Source organism: Mandrillus leucophaeus, unplaced genomic scaffold (assembly GCF_000951045.1).
Source record: "Mandrillus leucophaeus isolate KB7577 unplaced genomic scaffold, Mleu.le_1.0 Scaffold599, whole genome shotgun sequence".
Lineage (NCBI taxonomy): Eukaryota > Metazoa > Chordata > Mammalia > Primates > Cercopithecidae > Mandrillus > Mandrillus leucophaeus.
The window spans coordinates 2077718-2095776 of NW_012106463.1; the positions used below are offsets into that span (position 1 = coordinate 2077718).

At 39.0% G+C, this 18059-nt stretch overlaps 2 protein-coding genes across 2 annotated transcripts in view; one reads left to right on the plus strand and one right to left on the minus strand.

The window, feature by feature from the left end:
* COPB1 (coatomer protein complex, subunit beta 1) overlaps positions 1-11224 on the plus strand; it is a 50978-nt gene extending 39754 nt beyond the window's left edge. Inside the window, exons 16-21 of the mRNA XM_011999580.1 lie at positions 2709-2853; positions 4104-4223; positions 7468-7613; positions 8496-8585; positions 10052-10207; positions 10846-11224. Coding sequence (XP_011854970.1) covers positions 2709-2853; positions 4104-4223; positions 7468-7613; positions 8496-8585; positions 10052-10207; positions 10846-10905 — 717 coding nt within the window. The 3' untranslated portion in view covers positions 10906-11224. The remainder of the gene's footprint in view (positions 1-2708; positions 2854-4103; positions 4224-7467; positions 7614-8495; positions 8586-10051; positions 10208-10845) is intronic.
* Positions 11225-14144: 2920 nt separating this feature from the next.
* LOC105553485 (cytochrome c) lies at positions 14145-15393 on the minus strand. The gene has a single exon (XM_011999572.1). The coding sequence runs from the start codon at positions 15324-15326 to the stop codon at positions 15009-15011; it is 318 nt and encodes a 105-aa protein (XP_011854962.1). The 5' UTR covers positions 15327-15393; the 3' UTR covers positions 14145-15008.
* Positions 15394-18059: the final 2666 nt, after the last annotated feature.

Sequence of the window (18059 nt, forward strand, 5' to 3'; positions counted from 1 at the left end):
CAATTATGTGTCTTGGAGTTGCTCTTCTCGAGGAGTATCTTTGTGGCGTTCTCTGAATTTGAATGTTGGCCTGCCTTATTAGGTTGGGGTAGTTCTCCTGGATGATATCCGGCAGAGTGTTTTCCAGCTTGGTTCCATTTTCTCCAACCCTTTCAGGCACACCATTCAGACATAGATTTGGTCTTTTCACATAATCCCATATTTCTTGCAGGCTTTGTTCATTTCTTTTCACCCTTTTTTCTCTACACTTCTCTTCTTGCTTCATTTCATTCATTTGATCTTCAGTCACTGATACTCTTTCTTCCAGTTGATCGAGTCGGTTACTGAAGCTTGTGCATTTGTCACGTAGTTCTCGTGTCATGGTTTTCATCTCTATCAGTTCTTTTAAGATCTTCTCTGCATTGATTATTCTAGTTATCCATTCATCCATTCCTTTTTCAAGGTTTTTGGTTTCTTCGCGCTGGTTACATAGTTCCTCCTTTAGCTCTGAGAAGATCAACTGAAGCCTTCTTCTCTCAATTCGTCAAAGTCATTCTCCATCCAGCTTTGTTCCGTTTTTGGCGATGAGCTGCGTTCCTTTGGAGGGGGAGATGCGCTCTGATTTTTTGAATTTCTAGCTTTTCTGCACTGCTTTTTCCCCATCTTTGTGGTTTTTCTCTGCCTTTGGTCTTTGATGATGGTGACGTACTGATGGGGTTTTGGTGTGGGTGTCCTTTCTGTTTGTTAGTTTTCCTTCTGACAGTCAGGACCCTCAGCTTTAGGTCTGTTGGAGTTTGCTTGAGGTCCACTCTGGACCCTGTTTGCCTGGGTATCAGCAGCGGAGGCTGCAGAAGATAGAATATTGCTGAACAGTGAGTGTTGCTGTCTGATTCTTGCTCTGGAAACTTCGTCTCAGGGGTGTACCCAGCCGTGAGAGGTATGAGGTGTCGGTCTGCACCTAGTGGGGGATATCTCCCAGTTAGGCTTCTCAGGGGTCAGGACCCACTTGAGCAGGCAGTCTGTTCATTCTCAGATCTCAGCCTCCGTACTGGGAGAACCACTGCTCTCTTCAAAGCTGTCAGACAGAGACATTTACATCTGCAGAGGTTTCTGCTGCTTTTTGTTTAACTATGCCCTGTCCCCAGAGGTGGAGTCTACAGAAGCAGGCAGGCCTCCTTGAGCTGTGGTGTGGGCTCCACTCAATTCGAGCTTCCCAGTGGCTTTGTTCACCTACTTAGGCCTCAGCAATGGCGGGTGTCCCTTCCCCAGCCTCGCTGCTGCCTTGCGGTTAGATCTCAGACTGCTGTGCTAGCAATGAGGGAGGCTCTGTGGGCGTGGGACCCTATGGGCTAGGTGTGGGGTATAATCTCCTGGTGTGCCGTTTGCTAAGACCCTTGGTAAAGCGCAGTATTAGGGTGGGAGTTACCCGATTTTCCAGGTGTTGTGTGTCTCAATTTCCTTTGGCTAGGAAAAGGAATTCCCTTCCCCTTGCACTTCCCCGGTGAGGCGATGCCTCGCCCTGTTTCATCTCTCGCTGGTTGGGCTGCACCCGCGGACTAGCATTGACTGTCTGACACGCCCCAGTGAGATGAACCTGGTACCTCAGTTGAAAATGCAGAAATCACCTGTCTTCTGTGTCGCTCACGCTGGGAACTGGAAGCTGGAGCTGTTCCTATTCAGCCATTGGGCGCCCCCACTATTTTACATTTTTACCAGCAGTGCACAAGAGTTCCAATTTCTCCTTATCCTTGCCAATACTTGTTTTGTTTTTTTGATGATAGCCATCTTAATGGGTATGTGAAGTGGTATCTCACTGTAGTTTTGATTTGCATTTTCCTAATGATTAGTGATGTTGAGTGTCTTTTCATGTGCTTATTGGCCATTCATATATCTTCTTTGGAGAAATGTTTGTTCAGGTCCTGTGCCTGTTTTTAAATTGGGTTGTTTGGTTTTTTTGTTTGAATTTTAGGAGTTCTTATATTCTGTAAACTAACCGCCTAATCAGATACATGATTTGCAAATATTTTCTTATATTCTGTAGGTTGCCTTTTCATTCTGTTGATGACATTTGATGCACAAAAGTGTTTAATTTTGATGTTTAATCTATTTTTTCTTTTATTGCCTATGCTTTTGGTGACAGTATTACATTTTTAAAGTGCTATACTTTGGGTGTGTTTAAATTTGGAGTGGGAGGGCATTTGTAATTTTATCTTTGTGGCATTACAATCATTTCTTACTATATAATCTGTTTAGTTCCTCAGTTTGTGGAGCAAAGACTACCACATGATTTGGATTTTATTTGTATCCTGAGTTTCATAGATCAAGTAGTGAGTTTAGATACTTACTGAGGGATTTAAATGAAAGTGTATCCAAATTTATTTAGTTGGTTAAATTGGGATAATGTTTAATGTATTTGCTAAATATATTTAACATTTTTCTGCTATTGAACTTATAAGCTCAAAAGTCAACATATATAATACCTTATACTGACTTATTGAGCTTAAAAACAAATAGATGTCTGGATGTCATCTTAAACTCTAGGACCTGTTATTTCTAATATTCTGTTTTCAATTTCCATTTCTGCATTACAAAACAATTTTATTTTACCTATCTCAAAATGACTTCTAAGCAACTCTGTTAATAACCTACCAGACTTAGTCATTTGGCTAGGATATGTTTGGTGAAATTGCATCTGTCATTTTATTATGTCTTTGTTTTTATTTTGATAGGTCACCCAGTTGACAGGTTTCTCAGATCCTGTATATGCAGAAGCTTACGTTCACGTCAACCAATATGATATTGTCCTGGATGTACTCGTTGTGAACCAAACCAGTGATACTTTGCAGAATTGCACATTAGAATTAGCTACACTAGGTGAGGAAATTTACCATTCAGGAAAGAGATTGTCACATAGTAGATCTTTATGACAGATTAAGGGAGGTGCACAGGTTTCAGAATAAAAATTCTCTCTTGAACCTTTTCTGACATTTTGAATCAAAGCTTAGTTTTTCATTTATCATTTAGTTCCCTTAAACTCCAGTTTTCTGAACCTCTTGTCATACTGACTTTTTTATGCTCTTGGCACATTCAGATGGATTCATTTAATAAGCTTAATATAGCAAACGTCAGTATTTCTAGATATCGTACAAGCTGTTTAAGTCACAGATTGACCAGGTAGCTCACTTAGTTTATTTCTAATTGCTTCATTACAGAACTAAGTTATTTTCTGAATGCATAACTGTTAAATACCACATGTGACCAAAGTAATAAATCATATCACATTTAGCAATATGAGATGTATTTTTTTTCTTAATAAAGACACATGAGTCAGACGGCTTACCTCCACATTTGGTTTTGAAGTTGGAAAATACAAAATTGTATATGGGAACAGTGCAGTACCCCCATCAGATTTCATATGGCTTATGCAAGAGTTAAGGAACTTCAAGATATCAAGGGGAAAACATACTTTTGCCCTGTTGTCCTCAGCATAGCTTGATGGCTGTATAAAAAAACATGTTTCTTAAGCATTTACAAGTCTTTTTGCAGATTGTTTTATCTTTCTTTATAATGAAATGTATAGTTTAAGACTTAAGCTTTTTGAGAAGTTTGCATTCATTCATTGAAATAAAATGACCCCAATCTCTACAAAAAAATCAAGAAAATTAGCCAGGTGTGGTGGGCCACTCCTGTAGTCCCAACTCCTCAGGAGGCTGAGGTAGGAGGATTGCTTGAGCCTGGAAGATCAGGGCTGTAGTGAGCTATGATCATGCAGTTGCACTCCAGCCTAGGTAACAAAGCATGACCCTATCTCAAAATAAATAAATAAATGGTAGGCTCAAAGTATCCTCCCTTCCCACAAATTAAATATGGAATTACTCCGAGATGCCTATTACCTTTTAAAAGAAAATATGCGTATTGATAGTGAATAATAAAGATGGTTAAGTGGTTTCTTTATTTTGTCCTCATTATATTTGACACTCATACTCTTCTCATATTTGTCCTTATTTTCCTAGAAACTATTAAGCTGCATACATTTAAGGTTTTATGGTTAATGTGTGTGTGCGTGTGTGTGTGTGTGTGTGTGTGTGTATGTTTTTTTTTTAACCATATCCCAACTCTTTCAGGGGATCTGAAACTTGTGGAAAAGCCATCTCCTTTGACTCTTGCTCCTCATGATTTCGCAAATATTAAAGCTAACGTCAAAGTAGCATCAACAGAAAATGGAATAATTTTTGGTAATATAGGTAAGGTGCTGTTTTATGGCATGTAATGGTTGAATATTTTTACTGAAGAATTTCTATAGTGAGTAGCTGGGGACATTGTATGAGGAGAGGATCTAAATCCATTTATTCATAATTTATGAGACACTTTCTATGGTACCAGGCATTGTACTATGTTCTGGATGTACAGAAATGAACCAGATAGGGTCACTGTCCTCAAGAAACTGTTAGGCAAAAGGAGGAGCTAGCTAAGGCAATATATAATTGTAGTCCAATGCAATACAGGATGGTTTATATACTGTATGCTTTGAGGTTAAGGAAAAAAAATGCTAACAGTGTGGAAGGCTTTATAAAGGGAGATGGTATGTTATCAAAGGATAATATTTTACCTGAGTCATTTGTTGCTAGACACACAAGGGCATCTCAGACCTAGGGATTAGCTTATATAGAGTCATTCAGTCAATAAGCTTATTTTATTGCAGTTTCTGTCATAAGGATAGGGCTACCATGTTGAGGAACAAATGAGAGATTATGGTCGAGTAAGGGAAAACAGATACATAAAATAAATATGTGCAATATGTAATGGTAAGTGCTGTGAAAAAAATAAGTATACCTGTACTAAGTAAGGTAGGAATCCATAAAGGGATTTGGTCAGTTCTCAGAGTGGTGGGTGATTGGGAGAAAAGGTTAGAAAAGGCTTCATGGAGGAGCAAGTACTCAGTAGAAGACTACAGATAGACAAGGATGCAGTTAGAACAAATGCAAAATGATTTGATATACTTGGAGTTCAGAGTGGGTTGGAGGATGATGGCGGAAAAAAAAATGAAGTTCGGAAGGTTAGTGGGAGCCATATTTTACTTGTCATGCTAAGGATTTCAGATTTTATCTGTGGAGAGAGGAAACATTGAGGAATTACAAATGAATGACTTATACCTTATATCTTTTTGCGACAGTACTATAGAAGATTGACTGGAAGAGGCAGGAAGATTAATTAGTAGACTATTATAGAAGCCCAAGTGAGAGATGACAGAGGACTTGAGCCAACACAGTAGTGGAATGGAGAGAAGGACGAATATAACGTTAAAGATAAGGTTAATGATTGAAGAGGAAGTGGCTAGAGTAACCCTCAGATTTCCAGATTGGGTTTATTGGGTTGTTTATGTCATCACCAAAACAGGAAATTCAGGAGAGATGAACAAACTTTAGAGAGACATAATAGGTTAAATCTTGAGCAGGTTCGGTATTTAAAGTGTCTAAAGATATTCAGGGACAGTTTGATGTGAGTCTGGGACACGAACAAGAGGTCTAAACTAGAGATAGGCTAGGTGTGGTGGCTCATGCCTGTGATCCCAGCATTTTGGGAGATGGAGGCAGGCGGATTACCTGAGATCAGGAGTTCCAAGACCAGCCTGGCCAACATGGCGAAACCCCGTCTCTACTAAAAATACAAAATTAATTGGGCATAGTGGTGCACGCCTGTAGTCCCAGCTAACTCGGGAGGCTGAGGCAGGAGAATAGCTTGAACCCATGAGACAGGTTCAGTGAGCCAATATCGCACCACTGCACTCCAGCCTAGACAACAGAGTAAGACTCCGTCTCAAAAATAAATAAGTAAAAATAAACTAGAGATAAGTATTTGTTTAAAAGCCATAGGAATAGAAGAAATCACCTGGAGAGAGCATAAAGACTAAAAAGAGGGGAGATACGAAAACAGAATCCAAGCAAACAGCAACACTGAAAGCTTGGTCAAAGGAGAATCGCCTACAAAGGTATCTGAAGTGTGGTTAGAAAAGTAAGGAGAAACCTGAAGCTCCACAAGGTAAAATAACTTTAGTTATTAGAGTCTGAAAGAGAGGTCCTTTGGTTTTGGCTATTAGTGATTTTAAAACATTTCTTGTGGGACATCTTGGTCATTGGTGGTAGGTTGAAGACTAAATACGACATGAAGAAATACAGGTAGTGTAGACTATTCTGAGTGTAGGAACTTGGCTTTGATAGAAAAAAGAAAGGGCAGTACCAAGAAGAGAAGGCAAGAATGAGTGAGGATTTATTTTTTGAAGATAACAGAGAACCTCAAGTATATTTATAGACTATAAGGGAAGAAAGTTGGTAGAGAATGGGAAAGTAAAGACATAAGAATGAAAGAGATAATGATTGGAGTGGGGTCCTGGACCAAAGCAGGAATCACAGATGGCAGGAAGTATTAATCTTGAAGAAAAGAGGCAGTACTTCTCTGATACGTATGAGAGGGAAGGATATGAGAGTGGATTCCAAGAGAGAGAGTTGTTTTTAGATGTGGGGCTGAAATTAAAGGAGCTTATTCTTGGTAGCCTCAGTTTTCTCTGAAAGAGTGTAAGAATGTCAAGAAAAGAGCCTAGAAAGAGGAATGTAGGCTCCAATCAGATTATAACTCTACTTTGGAAGAGATGGTCATAGAAGCAAATATAGTCAGCCTTCTGTATCCTATCCATGGGTTCCACATCCATGTCTTCAACCAGCCACGAACTAAAAATATTTAAGAAATAAAAATGGATGATTGTGTCTATACTGAACATATATAGACTTTTTTCCTTGTCATTATATCCTAAACAATACAGTATAACTATTTACGTAGCATTTATGTTGTATTAGGTACTATAAGTAAGCTAGAGATGATTTAAAATATATGAGAAGATGTGTATAGGTTATGCAAATATATGCCATTTAATATCAGGGACTTGAACATCTATAGATTTTGGTATCCATAGGGAGTCCTTGAAGCAATTCCCCATTAATACTGAGGGATGAGTAATCTTGTATCATTAAGTAGTGTGGGTCAGCAATATTTATTCAAAAGTATTAGTTAAGCACCTCCTATGGGAACATCATCTACTTGTATATCCACTGCAGTGCCTAGTATGCTGCAACTGCTATGTAAGTACTCACTGAATTGAATTATTTGTTTAACCACAAAAAACAAAGTGTGCCAGAGTTTGAATCCTATCCCCACCACTTATCAGTTATGTGGTCTGGAACAACTTACTTAACTTCTCTGTGCTTTCATGTCCTCTTATGTAAGATGGAAAATAATAATACTGTCAATAGAATTGATGGGAGTATTAAACAAGTAATATCTGGAAAGCATGCAGAATAGAGCACTGTACATAATAAGTATTATATAAACAATCTTATTGTTAATAGTGTAGTTATTTGGATATTTGGATATTAAGATTTTTTAAATTCAAGTTTGCCCCAGTGATTGCGAATCTTTTTGTATGTGTAATTGCAGTTTATGATGTCTCTGGAGCAGCAAGTGACAGAAATTGTGTGGTTCTCAGTGATATTCACATTGACATCATGGACTATATCCAGCCTGCAACTTGCACTGATGCAGAATTCCGTCAGATGTGGGCCGAATTTGAATGGGAGAACAAAGTTAGTCCTTGGGAGATTTTCTTATACTCCTTTATCTTTCTTCCTTTTGCCTGCTGTTGAGGAGTCTGCTAATAAAATTAATCTCGCTAAAAAGTGTTTAACATGAAAAGCAAATAGTCTTTCAGTATCTGTTCTTGCAAATTAGCCTTAACTAAAAATCATGTAAGTAGTTTGGTAATTTGCTGTTATAAATTGATTAGAGTAGCAGTTCTATAGCTAATCTGATAGGTTTAGACATTATAGATAATATTCCATCCCTTCTATGTATGACCAAGAGTTTACCATTTAATCTAGTGCCCAAAAAAGGCTTTACAAAGTTCATGGTCTGTTGAGGAGCCTTGACTTTTATTAGAAATATTCTATATGAGGCTGAGCACATATCATGCCTGTAATCCCATCACTTTGGGAGGTCAAGGCAGGGAGATTGCTCACGCTCAGGAGTTCTAGACCAGCCTGAGCAAAATGGTGAAACTCCATCTCTACAAAAAAGAACAAAAATTAGCCCAGTGTGGTGGTGCATGCCTGTAGTCCCAGCTACTTCGGAGACTGAGGTGGGAGGATCACTTGAACATGGGAGGTTGAGGCTGCAGTGAGCTGAAATCATGCTACTGCACTCCAGCCTGGGTGACAGAGTGAGACCCTGTCTCAAAAAAAAAGAAATATTCTGTGTGTTTCATACTGAATCTCTGTGAAGGTATCTTTATTGGGAAGTACTGATACCAACCTACAGCTTGTTGGATTTTATAGATGTTATTTAGTTTCTTGGTGTCTACTCTTTCCAACCTAAACAGTTGGAACAAGTTTTTAATAAGACATACCAGTGATTCACAGCTTTCTCATAGTAAGATTTATGATCTCCTTGACTTTTTTTCCTCTCTACAGGTGACAGTTAACACCAATATGATTGATTTAAATGACTACTTACAGCACATATTAAAGTCAACCAATATGAAATGCCTGACTCCAGAAAAGGTAAAATTTGACTAGGAAATTCTGAAATCTGATGGAATGGTAGAGTAGGTTCCTGGCCTTCCTGTATTTCCTCTAGCACATTTTTGTTATTCAACATGCAGTGCCATTCTGGGGTGTCTAAAAGAGGTTATCCCATGGAATGTTTGAGTCTGCTTACCTCTTTCTATTGGAATATGCCATCCTAGTGCAGTGACCCAACCGAATAGTCAGATTAATTTTTTTTTTTCTTTTCAGTCTTCTCCCCCATTCAGCTAGAGGCACATTCTATAATAGTTTATGCTGCGCATGGTGGCTCATTCCTGTGATCCTAGCACTTTGGGAGGCTGAGGCGGGCAGATCACCTGAGGTCACGAGTTTGAGACCAGCCTGGCCAATATGGTGAAACCCCGTCTCTACTAAAAATACAAAAATTACCCAGGCGGGATGCTGTGTGCCTGTAATCCCAGCTACTTGGGAGATTGAGGCAGGAGAATCACCTGAACCCCAGGGGGTGGAGGTTGCAGTGAGCCGCGATCGCACCACTGCATTCCAACGTGGGCGACAGAGTGAAACTCTCTCAAAAAGATAAATTAAATAAAATCGTTTATTTGTAATACTGGATTAGAAAATGTCCATGAGCTCTTCCGTGGGCTCTGATTGTTGGTTAAAATATATGTGCTCTAATACTTTTTGCTATGTTTGTGTGTGTATGAGAAAAACTAGAAAAAAAAATGAAGCTGGAGCGCTAAGGAACTTTTTTTCTTTATGTAAAATTTCTATAATGTTATAATATTCATTTTATAAATAAAATAATGTCTGCTACCAAACAGGTAAGTTTTAATTTATATATTACTTTATTTAGCATATACTGAGTCCAACAAAAGTAGTCCCTTCCTTCATGGCACTTAAGGTCTGATATGGGTGGCAGTCAAGCACGTTAAGTAAACAGAATATATAAATACAAATCAGAATAAGAACTATTTAACGTCAGATTTACTGAGGTATAATACACAGTAAAATTCACACTTTTTACCTGTATAGTTGAGTTTTGACAAACTCATAAGATTGTGTAACCACCACCACTTAAGTACTGTTTTAAGTGATAAATAACCTGTGGGGCCAGGTGTGGTGGCTCACATCTGTAATTCCAGCATTTTGGGAGGCCTAGGTGGGCAGATCACTTGAGGTCAGGAGTTCAAGACCAGCATGGCCAAGGTGAAACCCAGTCTCTACTAAAAATACAAACATTAGCCAGGTGTGGTGGTGCACGCCTGTAATCTCAGCTACTCGGGAGGGTGAGGCAGGAGAATCGCTTGAACCTAGGAGGGGGAGGTTGCAATGAGCTGAGATCATGCCACTCCACTCTAGCTCCAGCCTGGGCAACAAAGTGAGACTCTGTCTCAAGAAAAAAAAAAAAAAAAATCGTCTATGCTGTTTTGCCTCTATGTAGGTATCTGGTAATGAATTTATCACAATTTTTTTTCCAGGCCCTTTCTGGTTATTGTGGCTTTATGGCAGCCAACCTTTATGCTCGTTCCATATTTGGTGAAGATGCACTTGCAAATGTCAGCATTGAGAAGCCAATTCACCAGGGACCAGATGCTGCTGTTACCGGCCATATAAGAATTCGTGCAAAGAGTCAGGTAACAATTCCTTTTTTTTGAGAGCATCTCTGGACTGACAAGGGGGGAGGAATTTATGACTTTATTATTTCTATATGTAATATCTTTTTAGCATTACATGCATATACACATATAACAATAATATTATCTGAATAGAAGTATAACTTTTCTCGTTAAAATTTCTCACCTTTTGGGCCCCTCATTCTGGGATATTTGCCTAAAACCAGATTGATTCCTATGGGGTGTTTGTGAAATGGGTTCTCTAGAATTTTTTGAAAGCCAAGGTGTAAATCTAGTGACTAATTAGCCGGGCATGGTAGCGCACAACTGTAATCCCAGCTACTCGGGAGGCTGAGGCAGGAGAATCGCTTGAACCCAGGAGGTGGAGGTTGCAGTGAGCCAAGATCGTGCCATTGCACTCCAGCCTGAGTGACAGAGTAAGACTTCGTCTCAAAAAAAAAAAAAAAAAAATCTAGTGACCGCTTGAAAATCTAGCACTAAAAGGTAATTAACCCAGCAAAGTTTTGGTGAGTCTGTTTGGTACGTCCTTGGTTTTATTGTTGATAATGGTGTCATTGAATCGGGGCTTAATGATATGGAATAACCTACTGATTGTACATAGTTTAAATAATTATAAATATCTTCATTTTTCTTTACAGGGAATGGCCTTAAGTCTTGGAGATAAAATCAACTTGTCACAGAAGAAAACTAGTATATAAAAATAAAAAGTCCTTGAAGCTTTACAGTTAATTTAGTTATGGGCTTACTGGACTCCAACATCTTTTGTACTCTTTCATGCTTATATGTTATATAGAATCTGAGTTCATGCTGAATGCATTTCAGCCAATAATTTATAGCCTTTCCCTTAAATCAAGATTGAGTTTAAAATTATAGTTTGTCTTTTGTCTTAACAGTTCTGAATGCTATCCTCAAAGTATATGTTTCTCTCATGTACCAAGACCTTTTCACAGTACAATAAACAGATCTATTCATACATTTTTGTTATTTTATAAATAAATGATTACATAATTTTAGTTATGTGACAATGGATTTCTTTTAGTTGGGTTATAAATTTCTATTACAAATTTAAATTACTGAGTTGTGAATATATGCAGCTTTATTAAGAGAATTTACAAATTCAATGATATAAAATAAGGTAGGCCTTGATTCACTTAGTTGTTTTTTACTTATTTAATATTCAAACATTGCTCTCCCTAAAAATGCATTATCATGTTTTGAAGGGATTTTCTCTCGAATTTAGCTCCAGGGAGAAGGTATCAAAATAACTTGAGAAAACAGATCGCCCTACAGTTTAAAGAAGTATTATGTACCCTGACTGAAACAGACATACTGTTCTTTTTTTTTTTTTTTTTTTTTTTTTTGAGACAGAGTTTCAATCTTTTTGCCCAGGCTGGAGTGCAACGGTGCGATCTCAGCTCACCGCAACCTCCGCCTCCCGGGTTCAAGCGATTCTCCTGCCTCAGCCTCCCGAGTAGCTGGGATTACAGGCATGTGCCACCATGCCTGGCTAATTTTTGTATTTTTTTAGTAGAGATGGGATTTCTGCATGTTGGTCAGGCTGGTCTTGAACTCCCAACCTCAGGTGATCCACCCGCCTCAGCCTCCCAAAGTGCTGGGATTACAGGCGTGAGCCACCACACCCAGCGGACATACTGTTCTTAATTATCCTGAATCACAATGAAGAGTAGAGATAATCCAAAATAGATTTTTTAATCATTCACACTTAGTTTGGGGTGTGTTTGTTAGGAATTAAACTGGTTCTAACCAATTACTGAAGCTGGTACTGGGAGGATTCAACTAGAGAGGATTCAAAAAGCTGCCTTTTTCTCTTTGCCTCTGTGCCTTACTCATTCCTCTCCTTTTGCTCACTTCACACTAGGGCTGGGTACCATCACACTGCAGTATAATTCCAAATGCATTTGCAAGCTAAGTTTCCCGGAGTCTGATTGTGCTTTCCTTTTGGCCTTTACCTTCATTGGAGGTGATTGAGGTAGTCTGATTTTTTAGCTGAGTCTACACCTAAGACTATTACTTGTCTACCAGCTAGGCTTCAGGCTGCATTCCCTATGAGTCCTTAGATAAGGCCTGTGAAAAACTGAAAGCAGCATCTCCTATTTCAATAAGAATGAAATGATTGGTTTGGAGTATAAAGAGATTGATACCTTGTATGATGTCATAAACTGTGAAGCCACTTGCTTCTAAAAAAAAGAGAAAAAAAGCCTAGAAGATTACAGGGCATTTGAGGTTCCAGAGCACTGAGATCTTAGAAAAAAGCCAGGGCCTATCAAATGGGAAAGATATACTGGAAATGCAGAGAAGGGATGTCGATTCAAGGGTAGAGATTTGCAATGAGAGCAAAGGAGCCGGTGCAACTTTGTTTGAATTAGATCATAATTTCCCAAACTCTGTTTTACTGAACATTAGCTTCCTTAGATGTCATTAGATATTCTGAGTGAAAAAGTAATTCCATAGTCAAATAAGTTGGGGAAAAGCTTCAAACTGTCCTGCACTGGAGATTCATGATGCACATTAGCATACCAGAGATTCTGAGAGGAAAGCAGATCAGTTTGGTTTAACCCAGTATATCCTAACCTTACTTTACCAGGGAATCCTTTTTCCATGACCTATTGGCAATACATGGGACAGGAAAATTGACTTAGTGTGTTCATGATATTAGTGTTGTAATCCCAGTCAACCAGTATCACATTTCAAATCTGAAGGAATTATGCCTGTGTACATCCTAGAATATATCTCTGTTGATACTGTTAGAAAGTTGCCTGCCTGACATATTCAGGCCATTTTTGTGGGAATCAGATTGCCTCACATTGCTATTTTCTTAAATTTATAAATAAGGAGAACAAAGAGAAGTTAACACAGTTGTCAGATACATTAAACTGTTTACTTCATTAGCATTTCATTAGCTTTGTGCATGTAATGTGAACTGAACTGGATAGCACATTGTTGAGAGAAGCTGTTTACGCCCTATTATTTAGGATATACATTCAAGAGTAGTAGCTGTTCACATTATAAGACACCATATAGTTAGGACCATGATGTCTGGTAAGGGAATAAACATTGTTCAATACCAAATGAAAGCTTAATATATTAATGTATTGAATGTGGATAAACCTGTAAAACTTACAATGTAAATGGCTTACATTGCACTGTCACAACACTAGAGGGAGCTCTATGCATGATTTTTCATTTTACAATTAGAAGTGATTGGCACTTTGAGTTGTTTTGTAAGAAGAAAAAGGGCCAAGTGTGGTGACTGGCGCCTGTAATCCCAACACTTTGGGAGGCCAAGGCCGGAGGGTGGATTGAGGCCAGGAATTCAAAACCAACCTGGGCAACATAGTTGAGGCCCTGTCTCTACAAAAAAAATTTACAAATTAACCTGGTATGGTGGCATGTGCCTGAGAGGCCGAATCAGGAGAAATTCTCGGGACCAGAAGTTCAAGGCTGCAGTGAGCTATGATTGTGGCACCGTAGTCCATCCTGGGTGACAGGGTGAGACGCCCTGTCTTTTAAAACAAATTTCAATTTTTTTTTTAAAGGAGCCTGAACATGGTGGTTTATGCCTGTAATCTCAACACTTTGGGAGGCCAAGGTGGGAGGATCACTTGCGCCCAGGAGTTCAAGACCAGCCTGGGCAACAAAGAGATCCCCCCATCCAAAAAAAAAAATTAAGAAAAAGCAAGATGATTTTTCTTTTTTTTAACTTTCGTTTTCCTTTGAGACCGAGTCTGGCTCTGTCACCAGGCTGGAGTGCAGTGGCACAATCTCGGCTCACTGCAGCCTCCCTGGTTCAAGCAATTGTCCTGCCTCAGCCTCCCGAGTAGCTGGGACTACAGGCGTGTGCCACCACGTCCAGCTAATTTTTATATACACACACACACACACACACACACACACACACACATATATATTTTTTTTGTGTGGTTTTCTTTTTAATTATCTTTAGTCTTGTGATCACACATAATTTTAAAATTTGTGTGTATCTCCGCTACTTTAATCCTTTTAAGTTGACAAAAGCACCATTCCCAATCACAAATACACAGTTCTACAGTTTTATGTTTCTGAATGGCTGTTTAAAGACAATCCTAAATTATAACTTAGTTTGACTTAGACTGTAAAGAATTCAAGAGTGAAGTTTAACTTGCTACTATTTTAAAAGCATATGACCTTAATAGATTTATAAGATGTGAGAAGTGTTGAATAATCTTTAATATTACACATAAACCATACTAAAATGCCTTTCAATAAGTAAAAGGAACCATTTTAAATACAGGGAATTATAATTAGATTGGCATCGTTAAGGCCAAAACTCTAGACATTGCTACCTTATTTATCTTCAACCCTTGCCTTTAAGAGGCAAATGAACACAAAACACAGGTGAATCTTGCTTGGTTCTGAGACAGTGAAGGAATTTCCCCAGTATTTAAATATATTCACATAACCAGCTATATAAATCTAAATATAAAACCAATCTCCAGTAAGTTTTAAGATGGCACTCACCATCTTTGTGAAAAGCTGAACATTACTAATGAAGTCTAATCATATCTTTAGAAAGGGTAAACAGTGATAGCATTTACTGAATTGGAATTACTATTAAAATTCAAAAACTGAACATACTCATTTAACTACAAGCCAGTCGTAGTTTTAAATCAGGACTGCCCAACAAAATATTCTGTCAGTCATTCATGATCTGAATTCTGGTGTATGAGATCTATTAAAGTATGGTACACATAAAAAAATCACGAGACATTGGTTTTGTAATAAACAAGGCAGTGGCCAATTATTACTGATTAGTAGCTTTTTTGAGATAAGCTATCAAGTCTGCCCTTACTTCCTTCTTCTTAATGCCGACAAAGATCATTTTTGTTCCAGGGATGTACTTCTTGGGATTCTCCAAATATTCCATCAGTGTATCCTCTCCCCAGGTGATGCCTTTGTTCTTACTGGCGGCTGTGTAAGAGTATCCACGGGCCTGACCTGTCTTCCTCCCAAAGAGACCATGGAGATTTGGCCCAGTCTTGTGCTTGCCTCCCTTTTCAACAGTGTGGCACTGGGAACACTTCATAATAAAAATCTTCTTGCCTTTCTCAACATCACCCATATTTAATTCTCTTTTTAGTCGCTGGCGCAACGAAGATTCCTGCTCCGAAGCAGGACGTCCCCACTCTCTCATTTTTATATATTATTAGTAGAGACGGGGTTTCACCGTGTTGGCCAGGATAGTCTCAATCTCAACCTCGTGGTCTGCCCACCTCGGCCTCCCAAAATGCTGGATTACAGGTGTGAGACACAGCACCTGGCCTTTTTTTTTTTTTTTTTTTGAGACGGGGTCTGGCAGTGGTGCGATATCGGCTCACTGCAACCTCCACCTCTCTCACCTCATCCTCCCGAGTAGCTGGGACCACAGGCATATGCCATGATGCCCAGCTAATTTTTGTATTTTTTGTAGAGAGAGTTTTGCCATGTTGCCCAGGCTAGTCTCAAGCTCCTGAGCTCAAGCAATCCATCCACATTGGCCTCCCAAAGTTTTGGGATTACAAGCGTGAGCTACTGCACCTGGCTATTTTTCTATTTGCAAGGTAATTCATAAATGAGAACAAAGAGAAGGAAGTTAATATAGTTGGCAGATACATCAAGCTCTTTACTTACTAATAGAAAACTTGCTTTTTCTTCTTTTAAAAACAACTTCAGGCCAGGCACGATGGCTTACACCTGTAATCCCAACACTTGGGAGGCTGAGGCAGGCAGATGGCATGAGCCTAGGGGTTTAAGACCAGCCTGGGCAACATGGCAAAACCCTGTCTCGACAAAAAATGCAAAAATTAGCCGGGCATGGTAGCATGCACCTATAGTCCCAGCTACTCAGGAGGCTGAGGTAGGAGGACTGATAAGGCCCAGGAGGTCAAGGCTGTAGTGAACTGTGATCATGCCACTGCATTCCAGCCTGGGCAACAGAGTGAGACCCTGTCTCAGAAAAACAACAACAACAAAATGCCAAGTTGATAGTGATATTTTGCTACCTGTCAGAAACTTTTCTGGTTAAGTGAGAAATAATGTGGGAGACAAAAAGTCATTTTAGGGATATCAGAAAGGGAAGAGAACCAAAATATACTATCTTTAGAAACTCAGTATCAGAGGTGAAATATTTCTGCTATGTATTGGGTAAAGTAAGTAGTTTTATTTGTGACTTGTTCCTTCCACATTGATGAATGTTCCAGTCAGCTAATAATGTATAGGCTTTCTCTTAAATCAAGATTGAGTTAAAATTATAGTTTGTCTTTTAACAGTTCTGAATGCTGTCCTCAAAACGGTTAGGGATACCAGCCCCCTGCCTTACTTTCCTCTCCCAGATTCTCAGTACACCATCAATGTTACCTGTCCCCAGCTCTATTCTCTACCTCCAGGATCTCAGGAACCTACAGAAGTAACCAGGTATGATGCAGAAGTTCAGTTTAGAATTAGGAAAGTATGGAATCACATCTGCTAGTTATGTGCTATGTAGTCTCAGGCAATGGTAAATAGCTAACTTAGTGCTTACTTGTGCTAGGTATAACCATGAGTGCTTTTTCCGTGACATTTACAATGTTCACAATGACACTCTAAGGCAAATACTGTTAATATCGTCATTTAAAGATGATGATTACAGTCTTACAAGAGGTTAAGTCACTTATTCAAGGCTTAATAGTAAGAGATGAACTCAGATATAAAGCCAGGGCATCTGACACTAAAGCCCTTATAAACTAGTCACACATTGCCACCACAGCCTAATAAATTGTACCTCAGTTTCCTCATTTGTAAGGTGCTTTTAACGTGTATTTCACAGAGGTGATATGAAAATAAAATGATATAATGTATTTATTACGAATATTTGGCACACAGTAGATGCTCATCAGTAAGTATTCATTCCATTTCTTCCTGCATGGACCTTCCTTACCTTACAGAGAAGACTGAACCATGTTCTCATTATCTTTATACTTCCCTCAGAATTTAGGTCTTCATTTTACACAGTAACTGACTTAAAAGAATCTTCATGTCTTGAGAATTATTTGATTCATGTATCATTGACCCCTTTGTAACTATTTGTTGTGTAGTTTTTTGTTTTTTTTTTTTAGACGGAGTTTCGCTCTTGTTGCCCAGGCTGGAGTGCAGTGGTACGACCTCAGCTCACCACAACCTCTGCCTTGCAGGTTCAAGCGATTCTCCTGCCTCAGCCTCCTGAGTAGGTGGGAGAACAGGCGCTTGCCACCATACCTAGCTAACTTTTGCATTATTAATAGAGATGGGATTTCTCCATGTTGGTCAGGCTGGTCTCGAACTCCTGACCTCAGGTGATCCACCCGCTTCGGCCTCCCAAAATGCTGGGATTACAGGTGTGAGCCACAGTGCCCAGCCTGTTGTGTAGTTTTTTAAAGTAAGCTCTCGGCACTTTTGCCTATCAACTATTGTTAGCTAAACGTGATTGTCGTAACCTATGTTCCTCATGTGATAGATATCTATGATGAACATACTGGCTTTGTTTGCTTTCAGAATGACAATCAAATGTCTGGTTCTTTAAAAATGAGCCCAGAGATATGTGCATCCAGGTTACAGTAACCATGTGATGTTTAGGGGTTGCTCACTGTGATCAAAAGTCACTTCTAACAATCTGACCACTTCCTCTTTTATTTTCTCCATCTAGCAATGGCAGAATCTCTGAGAAGTCAGTCACGCAGTGACAAAAGAATGCAAGCGGGATTTGTGTCTTTTCTCTGGGCTCTGTATATAATTATAGGATTCTGAGAAAAATTTGCATTGTATGTATTTTGGAATAATTGTATGTGGAATAATTGTATTA

Bases quoted from the DNA above. Each gene is read 5' to 3' on its own strand.
- LOC105553485 (XM_011999572.1), bottom strand. From the start codon at position 15,326: ATGGGTGATGTTGAGAAAGGCAAGAAGATTTTTATTATGAAGTGTTCC.